General features: G+C 43.0%; 1 protein-coding gene across 1 annotated transcript in view; it reads left to right on the top strand.

The window, feature by feature from the left end:
- Positions 1 to 16,975, top strand: part of LOC148128641 (vomeronasal type-2 receptor 26-like) — a 37,168-nt gene extending 20,193 nt beyond the window's left edge. Inside the window, exons 4-6 of the mRNA XM_087948676.1 lie at positions 11,502 to 11,714; positions 12,288 to 12,414; positions 14,115 to 16,975. Coding sequence (XP_087804802.1) covers positions 11,502 to 11,714; positions 12,288 to 12,414; positions 14,115 to 15,025 — 1,251 coding nt within the window. The 3' untranslated portion in view covers positions 15,026 to 16,975. The remainder of the gene's footprint in view (positions 1 to 11,501; positions 11,715 to 12,287; positions 12,415 to 14,114) is intronic.
- The last annotated feature ends 1,076 nt before the right edge of the window (positions 16,976 to 18,051 follow it).

Here is an 18,051-nt window from a genome sequence, read left to right as displayed (position 1 = left end):
TAAACAATCCACCAGAACCAGAATCCGAGCAAAGGCAGGTTGAACAATGCAAATCAGGTAGACAGGTGCAAAGACCTGCCTACCTGCGCGAATACATCACCCCACCCCTGAGACGGAACCTAGAGGGGAGGGGTGTTCTGAACTAGCAGGCTCATAAGCCTGCGAACCTGACTGGCCTTTCCACAAGCAGGCGCGTAATCCTGCACATTTGATTGGTCCGTTAACAGCGGTCGTGATTGTTAAGCCTGGATTCCCCAACAGGTGTTAAGGAAAACAAACTAAACAGAACGTGCAGCGAAGTCAGATAGGAAGACAGGTAAATGTGTGAGATAAGCCTTCTCGCTAACACGCAGTAAAAATACAGATACGCTTGTGCTATCAAAATTATAATTTATTCCATTTAAGAATTATAGCATAGTCATGTAAACAGTCCAGTAGTCATATATCAATTTATTTTTATTTATTTATTTATTTATTTGATTTGTCAATTGTTTACAAGATAATAAGTACAAGTGTATACATAGTTGTGAATATATGAAATGGGTACATATAAGAAAAATAATAGAATAAGAGAAACAATAGGACAGGGATGGTAGGCACGTTGGTGCGCTTATGCACGCCCCTACAGACCTCTTAGGAAAGGGGTGAGGTCAATAGTAGACAGTCTAAGGTTAAAGTTTTTGGGGTTTGGGGAAGAGACTACAGAGTCGGGTAGAGTATTCCAGACATTGACCACTCTATTGCTGAAGTCGTATTTCCTGCAATCAAGTTTGGTGCGGTTTACTTTGAGTTTGTATCTGTTGTGTGCTCTTGTGTTGTTATGGTTAAAGCTGAAGTATTCATTGACAGGTAGGACATTGCAATGTATGATTTTATATACCATGCTTAAGTCTGACCGAAGACGGCGTAATTCAAGGTTTTCTAGTTTTAGAATTTCGAGTCTGGTGGCATAAGGTATTCTAAAACGAGTAGAAGAGTGGAGAACTCTTCTTGTGAAATACTTCTGGACTTTCTCAATTGTGTTAATATCACATACGTAATAAGGATTCCAGACTGATGAACTGTATTCGAGTATTGGTCTAGCAAATGTTTTGTATGCTCTGGTTAGTAGTGAGATATTACCAGAGAAAAAGCAACGTGGGATTAGGTTAACAACTCTTAATGCCTTTTTGGCTATGTAGTTGCAGTGGGCTCTAGCACTTAGATCATTAGAGGTGAGTATTCCCAGGTCCTTTACAGAGCTTGGGTCATCAACAAGATCTTGACTATTCAGCTTGTATTTTATTTTCTGATTTTTTTACCAATATGTAAGACAGAGCATTTATTTGTTGAGATTTGAAGTTGCCATATGTTAGACCATTCAGATACATAGTCTAGGTCTTTTTGTAGGGTAGTAGTATTGTCTGTGGTATTGAACAGCTTTACATCATCAGCGAAGAGAACGCAATTGCTCTTGATATGATCACAAAGGTCGTTTATGTAGATTATGAAGAGAGTTGACCAGTCAAGTCTTGTCAGGGATACTCTATTTGCAAAGTCCGTGTTGAATAGCCAATGTCAGTACACTTACAATAAATCAGTCCAATCTTCTCTCCCTTGAGAAATATCAACACACTTCTTCACTCCCCATTTCAGCAAGAACGCAGTCTTCAATAAGCCAGCCAGTAAGAGCCAGAGAGTGCCTTGCTGCTTATATAGTACTTTTACAGCTGCACCCTTAATTACATTCCTTTAGCTTAAAGTCACATACACTTTATCTGACAAACCATGATTCATCATTTTATTATCTTTACCCAAAACAGTTAGGGTAAAACAATGTTATCCCTAACAGTGATTGGTCATTCTGGACTGATCTGATTGGCTAGTTAACGGGCTGCCGCGATTGGACGCTCCAAGCGCGGCAAACTTAAACCATTGGACGCTTTGACAGCAGCCAGCTCTATAAAAGGAGCTGCTGCTGCCATTCTCTTTGCTCTGTTTCCTGAAGTCACTAATAAAGAGTTGGAGTCACTATTTGATGTCTCGTCTCCGTTATTGCGCCCACTCTCCGAGATAGAACAAGAACATTCACTTCCTGAGATTCTTAGGGGTGCATTTGCTTTCTTTCCATGAGCCTCACCTGCTGACTCTGATTCCATTTCCAGTTAACTACGATTTTGAGATCATTTTCACAAACATACATATCAAATTTAGTATCCCTCATCTTTCTCCCAGTCCATCATTCATGTTCTTATATGAGACTCTATTGTTAGTCAAGTCCTAGTTACTAAAAATGAGATATTTTTCTACTGCTTTTTACTTGTGTGCTAATCATAAATATTGTTTCTGGAAACTTGATATTCCTCTTATTAAATTTTATTTTATTCAAGTAAATTCAAGGTAAAATACCAGTTTTGGAAAATAAAATGATTACAAAGACAACACAAAACATTTTTTAAAAATTGTGCATTAAAAACAGACAAAAACATGCATATTGTCCCTCCAGTTGAATACAATAGTTTCTCCCCTTGCAAAATAGGCTCACAATTATTGTCTTGTCTGCAGATTTAACTACTGTTTTGGAGCAAACTGTGGTTAGGCTTGTTCCCTTTTGTCAAGGAATGTAGGGTATTGTCAAAGCTGCTTAAACGTTGCCTGTGAATTCCAGTAAAGGGGGGGGTGCCTATCAGATTTGTGAACAGAATTAAAACAGCAGGCTATGCTTGGGTTACCTATCTTCTGAACATGTTTCTCCAGTCTAACAGCCACAGTTTCCCTTTTTAGGGAGGGGTTTATTCACAGGCAGAGTAGCTAAAGGTATTTATGACTGGTTTCCATGGGGATGGCTTAAGGTAGTTACGACAGCCCCTCGCTGAACACATCAGCATAGTCCTTAAACAAGGTATCCACTTCAGCATTTGTAATAGAGTGGATTCTGCTTACATGGAGGCCAAGGGCAGGGAACCAGTCTAACCCCAACAGGCTAGGGAGTGCACCATCCACTACCACTAAAGGCAAGTGACCTTTAAAATTTCAAAATTGTACAAAAAACTTGCCTTTTCCGAGGACTGGGATGGTTCTGCCTTGGTAGTCGTGAAGGGTTAATTGGCAGTCGAGAAGCTTCTTCTTAGCCATTCTGGGAAGTAGCTTTTTCAGGCTGCTCCAGGAGATGATGGATTGTGCTGAGCCTGTATCAACCTCCATCCTGCAAGGTTTTCCTTCTATAGAACCAAAAACACTAATTTTGTTAGAGCCTTTGTTAGTCTGCTTGGCTTGATAGCAGGTAAAACAGTCTGCAACTTGTTTTTGGAAATGTTGGGTTGTCTGAGGCTTTTGGGTAAAAGTCTTTCCTGCTTGACAGACCCTGGCTAAATGACCCTTCCTTTGGCATTTTAGACAAATGGCATTCCTGAACTTGCAGGATGCCCTGAGGTGGTTTCCCCCACAGCTTAGACAAATGGGCTGATGGCGTGGAGGTAAAATGGGGTTTGGCCTATTTTCCCCTTGACTGGTTTTTTGCTGCCTGAGGCGATTTACTTCATTAGCCCCTTCAGAGCCTTCTTCTGAGGAGGCTTCATTGTAATGGATGGCTGAGCTGCCCTGGCTAATTGGATTTCCCTGAATTTCTGCTGCTGAAAGCGCAGATAGTTCAGCAGCTTGAGACTCTTCAATAGCTATTTTAAGGGTTAAATCTCTTTTAGCCAATAGACGCCTTTGTAGCCTTAAATCCCTGACTCCACAAACTAGTTGGTCTAATAGCATGTCTTCCAGATAGTCTCTAAACCCACAATGCAAAGCGGCTGTTCGTAAGGCAGCCACGTACCCACTAATAGTTTCTCCCTCAGCTTCAATCCGTCTCCTAAAAGCATGTCTCCTGGCAATTTGGGATGGCTTAGGGGAATAGTGGTTGGAAAGAATTTCCTGCAATTCTTCCCATGGAACAGTCTTAACTGAACATGGAGCCAATAATGCCGTAGCAGTGTCAAACAATGTGGCTCCGCAAAAACTTAAAAAGTAGGACTTTTTCCTATGGTCGGAAACATCAGCAAGGTCTATGGCATCTAGAAAACAGTCAAATCATTTTCTGTAGGACTCCCATGTTTCAGCTGTCAGTCTGAAAGGCGGGAATGCAGGGTTCGAAGTCATCTTGCTTCAGCGGTGCCGTATCTTTCGAAGGAAAGTTGAAATTCGTGCTTGCGAATAGTGACGGTAGCTCTTTAAATGACAATCAGCTCAGTAGTGACTTCAGCTCTTTTTGTAGTGACTTCGCTCAGCGATTCTTTGCCTGGTTGCCTCTTATAGGGATCCCGCCCTCGTCGCCAGTGTTGTTGAGCGGCGGAATAACCTGAGGCAAAACTTGGAGCGAACTTCAGCTGTAACTTTATTGACACAATAAAGGGTTGCCGCGGCAGCCGCGCTAACAAGGCAGCCAGCTGGCGGGCAACAGCTGATACTTTATTGAGACAATAAAGGGTTGCTGCGGCTGCCGTGCTAACAAGGCAGCCAGCTGGTGGACAGCAGCTGATGCCGTTTGACAGCTCCTTTTATAGCTGGCTGTCAAACGGCATCAGCCAATAGGAACAGTCCATGTTCTCACTGGAAACACGGACCGGAGTGAAGACTTTGGCTTAGTCCATTGCAAACGCTACAGAATTGATGGATGCTTTTAGGATGGCAGAGGAGAGAAAGGATCTGGGAGCCAAGCCAAAGCATTCCATCTCTGGAAGAAGAGGCCAAACAGTTTTAACCGGACAGTTTGAAGAAAATTATTTTCCTAGTCCCGTGTATACAGCAGCTGAGCCAGACTGGAGAGAAGAGAGACAATTTGAGTCAGAATTCTCTCAAGAAGACATCCCCAAGATTTATCATGGGAGCCCATTGATGGCAGATTTACCACAACAGTTCCAGAATTTAAAGGTGACAGGCTCGGTCTCACAGCTTGTTTGGACGAGTGGAAGCCTGAGACAACCCATTTTCACTTATCCAAGTATTGTGAGGGATGAGATTATACAGATGCCAATTGGAGAAGCCCAGAAAGAAGCATTGACTGATAGAGGTATGTTGCAGCCTCCAATGCAATCCCCTCATTTCCCAGAAGGAATATTGCCCCCTGCAGAGAGTATCCCTCCAGGGTGGGGATTTTATCCAGGCCAAGGGTGGATTCAGTGCCAATGGCAGCCAGCACAAACAATGTCCTGGCATGAAGAGGGGTTGCCCAAACAGACAGCAGTCACTTTCCCTCCACCCAGGCAGGGAACCAGACCACACACATATTCCTCATGGCAACCACAATTGCAGCCCCAACTGACAGCGAGGCCACAGGGACCCCTATTCCAGAGAGGCACCACTCAGCCAGGATTCAGGGGCCTACCCAGCCTACGTACACCACCCGGCCTGTTCCTTCCATTCCAGTAAAACCTGCAGGGGCCTGGCATGTGCCACCTCTGCAACCATGGCCCAGGATGGACAAAGTATCATTTAAGGCCATATTCTATGGCTGCCATGAACATTTCAATTACTTCCTCACTCGAATCTGATACCGCCTCCCTCAGCTTAGACCGCAGCATCAAGCCCCCACAGGAAACCCCTTCCGGTGACCCCGCCTAAGAGAATTGGGGTTAGGAGACCGCTGACCAGACCCCGCCTAAGAGAATTGGGGTTAGGAGACCGCTGACCAGACCAGCCAAGGCTGCTTGTACCCGACCCAATAGGATACTGAAATGTTACCGCTGTGGCCAAGATGGCCATAGAGAAGCAGACTGTCTGGCCCCTGCTCCTGTACCACAAGCAGCACAATCGAAGTCTAGTACAGCTGGTAGAATCAAGGAAGACCTCTGGACATTAGCCGGTTTGCTAGACACAGCTGGGAAAGTCCCCTCTGCACAGATGAGAGCAACGGACCACCAGACCGACACCACGTCCCCGAGAACCCTACCGGCGAAGACGACCCAATGGTGAGTGATCCCATCATACCTTTTACAGTCAAGGTCAAGTTAATGGTACCAAATACGGGGGAGGCTGGGGAGTTAGAAGCTGTCATTGATACTGGGTGCTCTAGATGCCTTATCGGACTCCCTATCATTGATCAATTGGGCATAAAGACTAACCCACTAAAACACCCGATCAGATTTGAGCAAGTGGATGGAACATTAATTCGGGGGACCCCAGCCACCCAAATGACAGAATTGATCAAGATGGAATTAGGGCCCCACCACGAGCTCATAAGCTTCATAGTGGCCCCCAGGATGTCAGAATCAATCATATTGGGACTTGCTGGGCTAGACAAATGGGCCCCTATGATCAGTGGGAGGATGGATTCAGAAAAATCCCCATTGGCCCAGGCTCATTGCCCCCTCTTCCACCCACTACAAAGCCACCAGTCAGCTTGAACCCAGAGATTGAGCCAGCATCCATGGCATCCCACCTTTCCCCAGATAACCCCCAGGTACCCGACCAAAACAAAGACTTGGCTGAAGCATTCAGTGAAGAAGAGTGTAATGTTTTACCTCCCCATCGAGCCACTGATTGTGCCATAAAATTAGAGCCCGGGGCAAAATTACCAAAACCAAAGATGTATTCCATGACGCCTGCTGAAATAACAGAATTAAGGAAATACATCAACAGCAATTTGGAACGAGGTTTTATTGAGCCTGCCAAATCAAGATTAGCTGCCCCCATGTTGTTCAAGAAAGATGGGTTGAGATTGTGTGTTGACTTTAGAAGTTTGAACGCCATATGCATCAAAAACATGTATCCTCTCCCCCTTATGAAGGACTTATTGAACCACCTGTTGAAGGGCAAAATATTCACCAAGCTAGATCTCAGGGAAGCTTACTACTGGGTCTGCATCAAAGAGGGAGATGAGTGGAAAACCATTTTTAGCTGCCCTTTGGGTAGCTTCCAATTCAAAGTCATGCCTTTTGGACTTCAGGGGGCTCCTGCAGTGTTTATGCAGCTCATCAATGAGGTGCTACACCTGCACCTTTACCGGGGGGTCCTCGTGAACCTGGTTTACTTCCTTATCTTCAGCAAAACCATGGAAGAACATGTTGAATTGGTCCGACAGGTTCTAGAAAAACTTCTAGCCGCCAAATTATATGTGAAACTCTCAAAATGTGAATTCCACAAAGAGTTGCTGGACTACTTAGGCTACCGAATATCTAACCTGGGGATTGAAATGGACCCGGGAAAGGTGAAAGTGGTGCAGGACTGGCAAACCCCCAGAACCCGAAAGCAACTTCAAAGTTTCTTGGGGTTTGGCAACTTCTATAGACAATTCATTCCATCCTTTGCTGAAGTTGCCCTCCTGTTGACAGAGCTATTAAAAACGCACCCATCACCTACCAAACCAAAGCCGAGACAATCCCTGGCTTGGACTATGGACTGTCAGAAAGCTTTCAAGACCTTAAAACACCTCTTCGCAGCTGAGCCTATCCTCCAGCACTCAGATGTGACCAAGCCTTTTATTGTCCAAATGAATGCAAGTGATGTAGCAGTGGCAGCCATTTTGCTGCAGACACTCAAGGCCGACTTATGCCGTGCGCTTATGTGTCCAAAAAGCTGACAGACACAGAGCGAAGGTGGGCGGTCTGGGAGAAAGAAACATTCACCGTACAATGGGCTTTATTGACTTGGAGGCATTTTCTAGAAGGGGTGCCAGAGGCCTTTGAGGTATGGACTGATCATAAGAACCTTGAGGCTTTAAAGACCCCTAGGAGATTATTGCCCAAACAAGTCTGCTGGGCCCAATATTTCAAGCGATTCAATTTCAACATTAAATATATCCCTGGAGGGAAAAACGTATTGGTGGGTGTTAGGAATATAAGTCACCTAACAGGTATTTGGGTTAGAAATATATAAACCAGGATAGACATTTTAATACTGTCTCTTTTAGAGCATGCTAAAAACTGCAATTGGGTGTGGTTATTCAAACGGCCATAAGATGGAGCCAGAAACCTGGGTTGTTTAGTCTTAGTCTCAGAAGAGAGTGTGAGTCAGTCTCTGTTTTCCTTATGTTGGAGAGTATTGCCGTTCCTCCATTTTTTCATATTGACTGTTATTATGGATTTGATGTAAGTCTGATACTGAACTGTTTTTGACATTGGACTTTGTTATTGTATTATCCCTGGATTGAAAAACTATCTGATTTACCTGTGAATGACTTTGGACTGCTTATCTTGAACTTTGCTTAAACCTTTATGGAAAGTAAAAACCTACATTTACTGTACAGTGTATCTGTGTGCTGTGTGTGTGTATTATTCAAACACTTCTCTCAAATACGTCTCCCTGTATGCACTCATTCTCCTAATGGGGAATTACCTCAACAGCGGGCGCTCTGTCCAGAAAACCTCAGTCTGACAGCCACCAAGAGGAAATAGTACAAGCCTTAATTTGAGACACTCAATCGGCAGGCCAAGTGATCACTCGAGCCCAAGCCAACCGCAACCCCAAACGCCTGGAAGATAAACTGACTGCGGAATTGAAAACAGCCCTCTTGACCGATCCTTGGTTCCTGTACCATCAAACCGATTTGACAATGAATGGTGGACTAGCTTGGAAAGGGTCTAAGCTTTATGTACCCACAACCCTAAACTGGTACTAAAGCGTAGCCATGACTCCCGGCTGGGAGGCCACTTCAGATTCCTAAAAACCCTACATTTACTGAGAAGACAGTTCTGGTGGCCAAAAATCAAATCTGATGTCGAGGACTATGTAAAAAGTTGTTCAATTTGTGCCACAATGAAACACAGAACTGGAAAAACCCCTGGCCTCCTTCATCAAGTCACTGAACCAACCCAACCGTGGGAAGAAATCACAACAGGCCCATTTTATAGCCTGCAAAGGACTTCCATCTGTGAAAAAGCTTGCAAAGCTGTTCGTGAAACATATCTATAGACTACAGGGAGTTCCTCATAGAGTAATATCAGACAGAGGGGTACAATTTACCGCAAAATTTTGGAGGGAATTTCTGAAATCCATTGGTTCCTCTCAAGGGTAATCCTCAGCTTTCCATCCTTCTTGTAACAGAGAGGGCTAATGCCATGATTGAACAATACATTAGATGCTATGTAAATTATCAACAAGAAAATTGGGCTGAGTTATTACCTTTTGCAGAGGTTGCTTCCAATAATGCAGTACATAGCAGTACAGGATTGACTCCATTCCAAATCAACACTGGAATGGATTTTGTCCCGATGCCAGAATTACCTAGACAACCTCCCTCATCCATGTCCCTAACAGAATGGATGAACTCATTAAAGAAAGGGTGGGAAGATACAAAAAAAGCTTTGACCGAAGCTGCAAAAAATTATAAAAAAACAGGCAGATAAACATAGATCCCTTCAACCGCCTTTTAAAGTAGGGGACAAAGTATATTTGTTGATCAAGTATCTTAGGTTGAAACTGTCCAGTAAGAAGCTGGGTCCAAAATTTTTGGGCCCGTTTCCAATTTCAAAGATAATCAATCCAGTCACTGTCCAATTAAGTCTTCCTTGACTATTGGGGAAAATTCATCCAGTGTTCTATTGTAGTTTACTAAAACCAGCTACTACATCAATGATAAGACCACCACCAATCACTCCCCCTAAACCATTAACGTTACAGAGGAAACACATTATGAAATTCAAAAATTCTTGATTCTAGATTACACCGTGGCCGATTGCAATATTTGGTCTTATGGAAAGGATACCCTCTCTCGGATGCTAGTTGGATAAAGAGTTGGGATGTTCATGCTGATCAACTGCTTAACCAATTCCATGAGGATTTCCCCCACAAACTGAAGGGTCCTCATGGAGGGGGGAGAGGGGGTTCAGGACAATGTATTAACCCCTGTATGTGTTTTTACTTTTTCTTTAGGAGGAGGAGTTTTCAAGGGGGGATGCCTGCCAGCTTTGAAATTCAGCTGTCACATTTTTTTAAGAGAGTTGGAGGAGTTGAAAAGTTCAAGGTTATTCTGTATGGCATATTAAATAATTCCAGTGGCAGTTAATTGGTTCTCATGATTTATGAAGTGTAGAAGTGGGAGGAGAGAAGGGAGGAGAGAAGATGGATTCTGTGTAACGCATGAAAATTTTTCACTTTGGGAAATTGCCTTTGACATGCCAGATCTGTTTCTAAATAAATCAATTGGAGAGAAAATGTCTTGGAGTGATTGATATCATGGATACTTTCTGGATGGCTTACATCTGCTGTATATAAAAAACGTAGTTAACAGGCAATCCAACAATAAAATTAAATTTCAAAACTTCAAAATTGTTTGTTATCTGCTATTGTATTTAACTCACAGAAAATTTACAGGGGCTTCTTATCTACCACAGATCACCACAATCATTATCTCTGATCCATCCACAATCTGTCCAGGGTTAAACATCTTTGTTTTATAGTTAATAATAATACATTTCCTTAAAATTGTAATTAGGATCTTTCCCAACAATTGCTTTCCATTCCCCAAAGTAATAGGACCTCCTGTAAATTGACACACAACGCCTCTTAAGACTTGTTTTCCAGTTAAATATGACAAGTCCATTCCCCCCATCTCCCTCAATCTTCTGGAAAGAATCCATTTCATCCATCATCCGTTCTGTCCACTGTGAGTCTTCAGGGTCCGTGGCCTCTCCAGCTGTCTCCAAGCAGCCTCCCTTCCAACCAGACTCCTCCTTCAGGGATGCCAGGAGCAAATTACGTTCCATTCCATCCCGTCATCCATCCATCCAATCCATCTGATTATTTGTTGCTTAATTCTGATTATCACCTTTAAGTTGATTTAAAACCATTGTTATTTTATCAAAGTTTTAAAATAAAGTTTCAAATAAGACTTGCGAGTTTAAAAAAAATTATATTTCTTAAATGACATCAAATTAGCTTACTCTAAGATCATATTAATTACCATATTAATGACAATATCAGTATCCTTTCCTGCCATGCCCGCAACTTTTCAGACTGAAAAAAATTTGAATGACCATTACATTCATTTCCAATCAAATTGTTCTTTAGATTTGCAAAATTTGTTATTAGAATGACTTTGTAGCATAAGAGGAGAACTGCAGCTGCACAATCAGTAGTCTACTAACTTTCAGACTGAAAGATTTGGTGAATTTGTTCTTTCACAAATTAATGTAGCATTACAATCAAGTACAATTAGCATCTAGATGTTTTCCATCAGGATGACCAGAGAAAAGATTAGCCTGGCAACTTTCTTCTTGCTAAACCTCTGCTTTCTGGGAACCAACCTGTTGTTTTCAAAGAATTTATGAATCATCTTTTTTTTCTCTGTTCATTTTATTTGTCATCTGCTCTAGAATGTTCCCTCTAATTGACCAATTGTATCAGTTATATTTTCTCTATATTTTGTCAGTGTATGATTGACAGTTTTCTCAAACTTTTCATTAACTTATGAAGATAATGGCAGTATTTGTATCCTAATTAAGCATATTTGGAGATTAGACAATTATAGATGAAAGATTCAATGTGGGATAAGAAACCAAATTTTCTCCTCTTCAAATTCCTGGATGTTCCCATTCTAGTTTCATCCCTTTCTGGAGAAGAATGAATTTTGGAATATTTCCAACTTTAAACTGTACTTGGACCAAAATGGAGAGATAACAGCAGATCTGAGGATCTATGGCTACTTGGTTCTTCCCAAGGAGGTTATGGAGTACAAGAATCTGGCATATTTTGAAAGACAGAGACTTACTATCAAACAAGATACTCTTTCATGGCTAAAGTTACTCAATAAGGTGAGAGAAATTTTGGTGTCTCTGTTTTCCAAAGCCTGAGGTCCCATTTCCAGTGGGCCAAGCCTAGAGTCTCCAGGGTGGTTGGCCTTCCATGCCAGTTGGTGTCTTCTAATGGAAATTCTTCAAGAAAAAGGGCCTCAGTGGAGTGGCTTTGTAATGAAATCTTTCAAGATCTTACTGGTCAGAGGTTTCTTTCTTCATCACAGTTTAATTTCATATTAAAAAATCTAATGGAATAAAAGTTTCCTAAACCTTTTACAGTAAACTTTATTCTCAGTTTTAATATGACTATATCATCATACTTAAATCTCTTTTCATTTCCATCCCTGTAGACTTTATTAAAAAGAAAGTACTTTATTGTAATATTAAATTCCAAAAGCAAAAGGGAGGAACTAAATGAAGAATCTGTCAGTTGTTATACTTCATGGATCTGTTTAAAAGTAGTCAGAGATTTCATATTTACCTCAGTGAAGACCAGAGGCTACTTGGCTAACATCCATTTCTCCCTCCATTTTCCATGGATGGAGGGTCCTAACATCTTTTCTTTCGTATTGCTATTTCTTTTCTGCTCAGTCTCTGCCTCAGTCCAGATGTGTGGAAAGTTGTCCTCTTGGATTTGTCAAGAGGGCTCGAGAAGGAGAGCCATTTTGCTGCTACGACTGCGCTCCTTGTCCAGAGGGGACCTTCTCCACTCAGGAAGGTGGGTGTCACCAGAGCAAAGGAAGGCCTGGTGGAACTGGATCCATCCAGAACATTTTCATGAAAGTTCAAGTTAAAAGACAGATTGAAGCTCCTGCTTTTTTTTAACCTGCACAATTTCATATCTAAAAGGAGGTAAATCAAAAAGACTTTGAAAGAAAAGCTGGGAAGAGATGGGAGAAAGGGGTGGCAGACTGGGCAAGCTTTACTAACAGCAGAGGAAATATCTCTTCTGCTTTTTAGTTTGGATAGATGCTGCTAAGTTTACCTTTCTAGGAACACCTGAGTTCTTTGGAACTTGGTGAATTATTTTAGGTCCACCTTCTGAAAGACCTTGCAATTTCCTGTTTATTGGCCTCCCCTTGAGGATCCCTGAGAAGGTGTCCCTGGTCCATAATGGGGTGCTGTGGATAGTTATGGGGGGAACTCATTACACAAATATTCTGCCAGTCATGTGGATAAATCAATCAATGAGAATAGAGCTGGAAGGGACCTTGTGGTCTTCTAGTCCAGCCTCTGATCAAGCAGAAGAAACTATACCAGGGAAATGACTGTCCAATCTCTTCTTAAAAACCTTCAATGTTGAAGAACCCAAAACCTCTGAAGGCCAGCTGTTCCACTGGTTAATTGTTCTCACTGATAGGAATTTTCTTCTTAATTCCAGATTGCTTCCAGGTGTTACAAGATACTGTAGGTATCTTCCAAGTCATACAAAATACAAGATACAAAATACAAGAGCATACAAAACATTTGCTAGACCTATACTGAATACAGGTCATCAGTCTGGAACCCATATCATGTATCTGATATTAACACAATTGAAAAAGTCCAGAAATATTTCACAAGAAGAGTTCTCCACTCCTCTACTCATTGCAGAATACCTTATGCCATCAGACTTGAAACTCTAGTCCTAGAAAACCTAGAACTACGCCGCCTCCGGTCCGATCTAAATATAGTATATAAAATCATACAATGCAATGTCCTACCTGCAAATGAATACTTCAGCTTTAATCATAACAATACAAGAGCACACAATAGATACAAACTCAAGGTTAACCGCACCAAACTTGACTGCAGAAAATACGACTTCAGCAACAGAGTGGTCAATGTTTGGAATACTCTACCTGACTCTGTGGTTTCTTACCCAAACCCCAAAAACTTTAACCTTAGACTGTCTACTATTGACCTCACCCCCTTCCTAAGAGGCCTGTAGGGGGCGTGCATAAGCGCACCAATCATGCCTACCGTCCCTGTCCTATTGTTTTTTATTTTTCTTATAAGTATCTATCTCATGTATTCAAAACTACAGTATATTTATTCTTATACCTGTATCTTGTAAGTGATTGACAAATTAAATAAATACTAGGAAAAAAGTCCAGTATATTAACTGCCATGTGGCAGGACTCAGGATGTTTGCCTAAAAAGATTATATGATTCATTGTTAACTTCTAATAATGTAGGTTCCTATGAAGATTCTACACATTATACCGGAAATAATTACCATACTAGCACTTCCCTCAATTTCATATACCTAACTACATTTTTTTAAAAAAATTATATCCTTCTTATGCTCTTTTTAATGAAATCATTAAAAAATACTTTTGGGAAATGCCCAAGGTATCAGTTGTTATCCAAAGAAGCTATTTCTTGTAAGATAAAAGGACAAAATATTAAAGAAATATTGCTTTTTCGCTTTCTCAGATACGAAAAAATGCACCAAGTGTCCAGATGATAAATATCCAAATGAGGACAGAATCCAATGTATTCCCAAAGTTATAGCCTTCCTGTCTTATAAAGAACATCTGAGCACCATCCTGGTCTCTTTTGCCCTGCTCTTCTCCCTAACCACAGGCCTTGTTTTACTCATCTTCATTAAATACCGAGAAACTCCCCTTGTCAAAGCCAACAACCGGGACCTCTCCTACATCCTCCTGGTCTCCCTCCTACTTTGCTTCTTGTCTTCTTGTCTCTTCATTGGTCAACCAAGGAAAGCCACCTGCCTTCTCCGACAAACAGTCTTCAGCATCATCTTCTCAGTTGCCATTTCTTCTCTCTTGGCCAAAACCATCATGGTTGTGCTGGCTTTCCTGGCCACAAAACCAGGAAACCAAGTGAAGAGATGGTTGGGGAAAAGCTTGGCCAATTCCATCATCCTTTCTTGTTCTGCTGTCCAAGTGATCATCTGCTCCATCTGGCTGGGAGTTTCTCCCCCCTTCCCTGACTCTGACCTCCACTCCCAGCCTGGAGAGATCATCCTGCAATGCAACGAAGGGGCCGTTGTCATGTTCTACGTCACCCTCAGCTACATGGGCTTCCTGGCTGCCATCTGCTTCACGGTGGCTTTCCTGGCCAGGAATCTGCCCGGTGCCTTCAACGAAGCCAAGCTGATCACCTTCAGCATGATGGTCTTCTGCAGCGTCTGGGTGACTTTTGTGCCCACCTACCTGAGCACCAAAGGGAAACACATGGTGGCTGTGCAGGTCTTCTCCATCCTGGCCTCCAGTGCTGGTCTGTTGGTCTGCATCTTCATCCCCAAGTGCTACATTATCCTTCTGAGGCCAGACCTGAACACAAAGGAGCAGACTGTAAACAGAAGAAATGCGGAGAAGTGAGACAGAGGAATTTCAGCTCCAAGCTATTTCCCATACATGAGGGGGGCAACGAGTTTTATTCAAAGAAATAAAGAGTGTCAGGAAGAATGTGAGGAAACCAATTTCTTGGAGGAATGAGAATGCGTTACCAAGATAGAAATAAAGAGTTAATGCACGTGCAACCTTTTATTTAGACAATCTATCTTTCTTGAGGATGGTAACAGTAGGTGGGCATGAAGGTAACTTGAGGTGTGCTAATTATGAATATTCTCAATTATATCATCTATTAGATATTCATATTGATGGTTATCATTTTGTTCTCCTTTCCCCAAATGTATAAATATGAGTGTCTCCTTTTGTCTGTGGGAATCTGTCCTGCCATTTTCTAGAGGGAAATTCCTCCAGTGGACACTGAATAAATAATTACACCAGTGACCTTTGATTATTGGGGATTTTGGGTCCTGCATTTGATTCCATAGAAACTGGTGTCAGGAGTGGGATTCACAATCTTCCATCTGCCACCAGGGACAACAGCTAAGGCATCCCTATAGAGTGAGGGTTGTGAGGATGATCCCATGTTCCTTCCTGATGCTACATAAAGGCACCGTTTAGGACTGTGTGTGAGGCCACAACCTATGTCTGAAGGTCTGTTGTGGTGGGGAGCTTTGTTGAGTCTTTGTGGCACCTTCTATCCTGATTCTCAGCCACCCTGGCCCTGCTACGACCTCAGCCGAGTGATGGCTGGAGGGGTCCAAGAACTGGGGAGGAATTTGGCTTTGGAAGAGCCAGTGTGACCTTCCTGTGTCGAAGAACGGAGACTGGCCAGAAGCTCTGTCCGAACTCCCTTTTCCTTTGTCTGAATGGAGGAATTGATCCCAAGCAGGGAGGGAAGTGGATGATGGGGCTCAGGCAGACTCTGATCAGGGAAGGAATCTTTGCCAAAGAAACAAAGAATCCCACTGTGGCCCAGGACCGGGAGGGGGTCCGATGCTCCCATGGGGCTCCCACAGGCTGAGAAAGAAAGGGAGGGTGTGAACTTGGAGGGGATCCAAGAACCACAGTAACCAGTGCAGGGAAGGAAGAGGGGAAGCCGGCCAGGAATAGCCTCCAATTCCAGAGACAGAAAGAGATCAGACAGATCATGATCTGAAGGGGAAACAAGAGAATTTCTGGGAGAAAAGCAAATGGGAGATTTGTCCACTCTGGGGGTCTTGCAGGGGGATCCACAGGGGCTCCTGATCACTTTGGAAACACCGGTGGGGAATTCCATGTCTGACTGAATATCTGAAGCCTGGACAGAGTCAAACTCAGCGGTCATCTTGTGCCCAGGAAAGTGGACAGATACCCTGGAGGCCTTTTGGGAGAGGAGAGGGGGTCACGGTGGGGCTCCTCTTGGCTTGAGATGGCTGGAGTCAGTCTGGGTGCCAATGGAGACATTCAAAGTCCCCTCTGCCCTCCAGCCCTTCCCTGGATCTGCTGGCTTTAACCTAATGGGTTTCAAGGAATCTTAAATGTCCCTGATATTCCATAGTTACAGGTGATTTATACACAAAGCTACCTGCAGAGGGAAGATTTATGAGTCTATTTTGAATCAGAATAGAGCTGGAAGGGACCCTGGAGGTCTTCTAGTCCAATCCCTGCTCAAGCAGGACACCCTATACCATTTCAGATAGGTGGCTGTCCAGCCTTTTCTTAAAATCTCCCCATGAATTAAAAAATAGAATTTTACAAAAAAAATAATAAATTAGAAGAGGAAAATTAGAAACATCCCCCTTTTCCAGTCCTTCTGAGGAGTGCTAAGGAGGCTTTCCCTGACCGCGCCAGAGCAATGGGGAAAGTGAGGCACAGAGACGGTGAAGTCGGGAAACCCTCTGTGGGGTCCAGGAGGACATCCAAACTTTCCCCATTTCCCATTGGCTGCAGGAGGAGAGAAGCAGCGTCTCTTCTGGTCTCCTCCTCCTCTTCCTCCTCCTCCTCTCCATGATGCTCCCAGGTCCTTTCTGCCCCCTTTGCTCTGGGTCCCTTCCTGGGGATCCCGAGGAGCCTCCGGTCTCTCCTGTCCACCATGGGATCGAGTGGGAAAGGATCCCCCACGGAGAGAGATCCCTGCATTGGCTGTGACCAGGGCTCAGAGGGGGCAGGAGACCCCCATTCTGGACAGGGAAGAGGGACGGCTGGAGGGAGGAGTGAAGGGATCCAGGTGTCAGCTTTGAAATTCAGCTGCCACATAATTCAAGGGGGGATGGAGGAGTTGAAAAGTTCAAGGTTATTCTGTATGTCATAATAAGAAATTCCAGTTGCAGTTAATTGGTTCTTGTGATTTATGAAGTGTAGAAGTGGGAGGAGAGAAGGGAGGAGAGAAGATGGATTCTGTGTAATGCGCAGAAATACTTTTACTTTGGGAAATTGCCTTAGACATACCAGATCTGTTCCTAAATAAATCAATTGGAGAGAAAATGTCTTGGAGTGATTGATATCATGGATACTGGATGCCTTACACCGGGGGGGGGCAAAGCGGATATTTCAATGAAAATAAAAAAGGAAGGAACAACTGGAGAGGTGAGAAAGATTGAGAAGCAGGGGTGGGCTGCTACTGGTTAGGGTTAGGGTTAGGGTTATAACTATCTCTATACCCATTTATATCTTCCTATATATATATTTCTCTCTCTCTCTCTCTCTCTCTCTCTCTCTCTCTCTCTCTCTCTCTCTCTCTCTCTCTCTCTCTCATGAGAGGGCTAATTTCTGTCTGCTCTTCATAACTTACAGAAATTCAATGCTATTTCAAGAGATGGTCGAGGAATGAGTTGCAATAAAAAGAGAAATAGAACAACTGTGAAGGGAGAACCTCAGCCTGACAGAGGAGAAATCCGCCATCCTGAAGAATGACTGAGGAGGAACATTTAGACAGCAGCAGCCCTGACTAAGTAAGGTCTAGGAAAATTATTTCTGGGGTAGATTAGCATTCTGTAAGTACTGTTTAACTCTATCCTCGTCAATATTCTCTTGTGTGTATAGTTTCCCATAACAGTCTCAAATAATTTCCTTCT

Source organism: Notechis scutatus, unplaced genomic scaffold (assembly GCF_049901735.1).
Source record: "Notechis scutatus isolate UNSWTSFEM ecotype Mainland unplaced genomic scaffold, rNotScu1.2 NSCUCTG41, whole genome shotgun sequence".
NCBI lineage: Eukaryota > Metazoa > Chordata > Lepidosauria > Squamata > Elapidae > Notechis > Notechis scutatus.
Note: the sequence above shows the minus strand (reverse complement) of the source record. Positions and strands in the feature narration are given on the sequence as shown.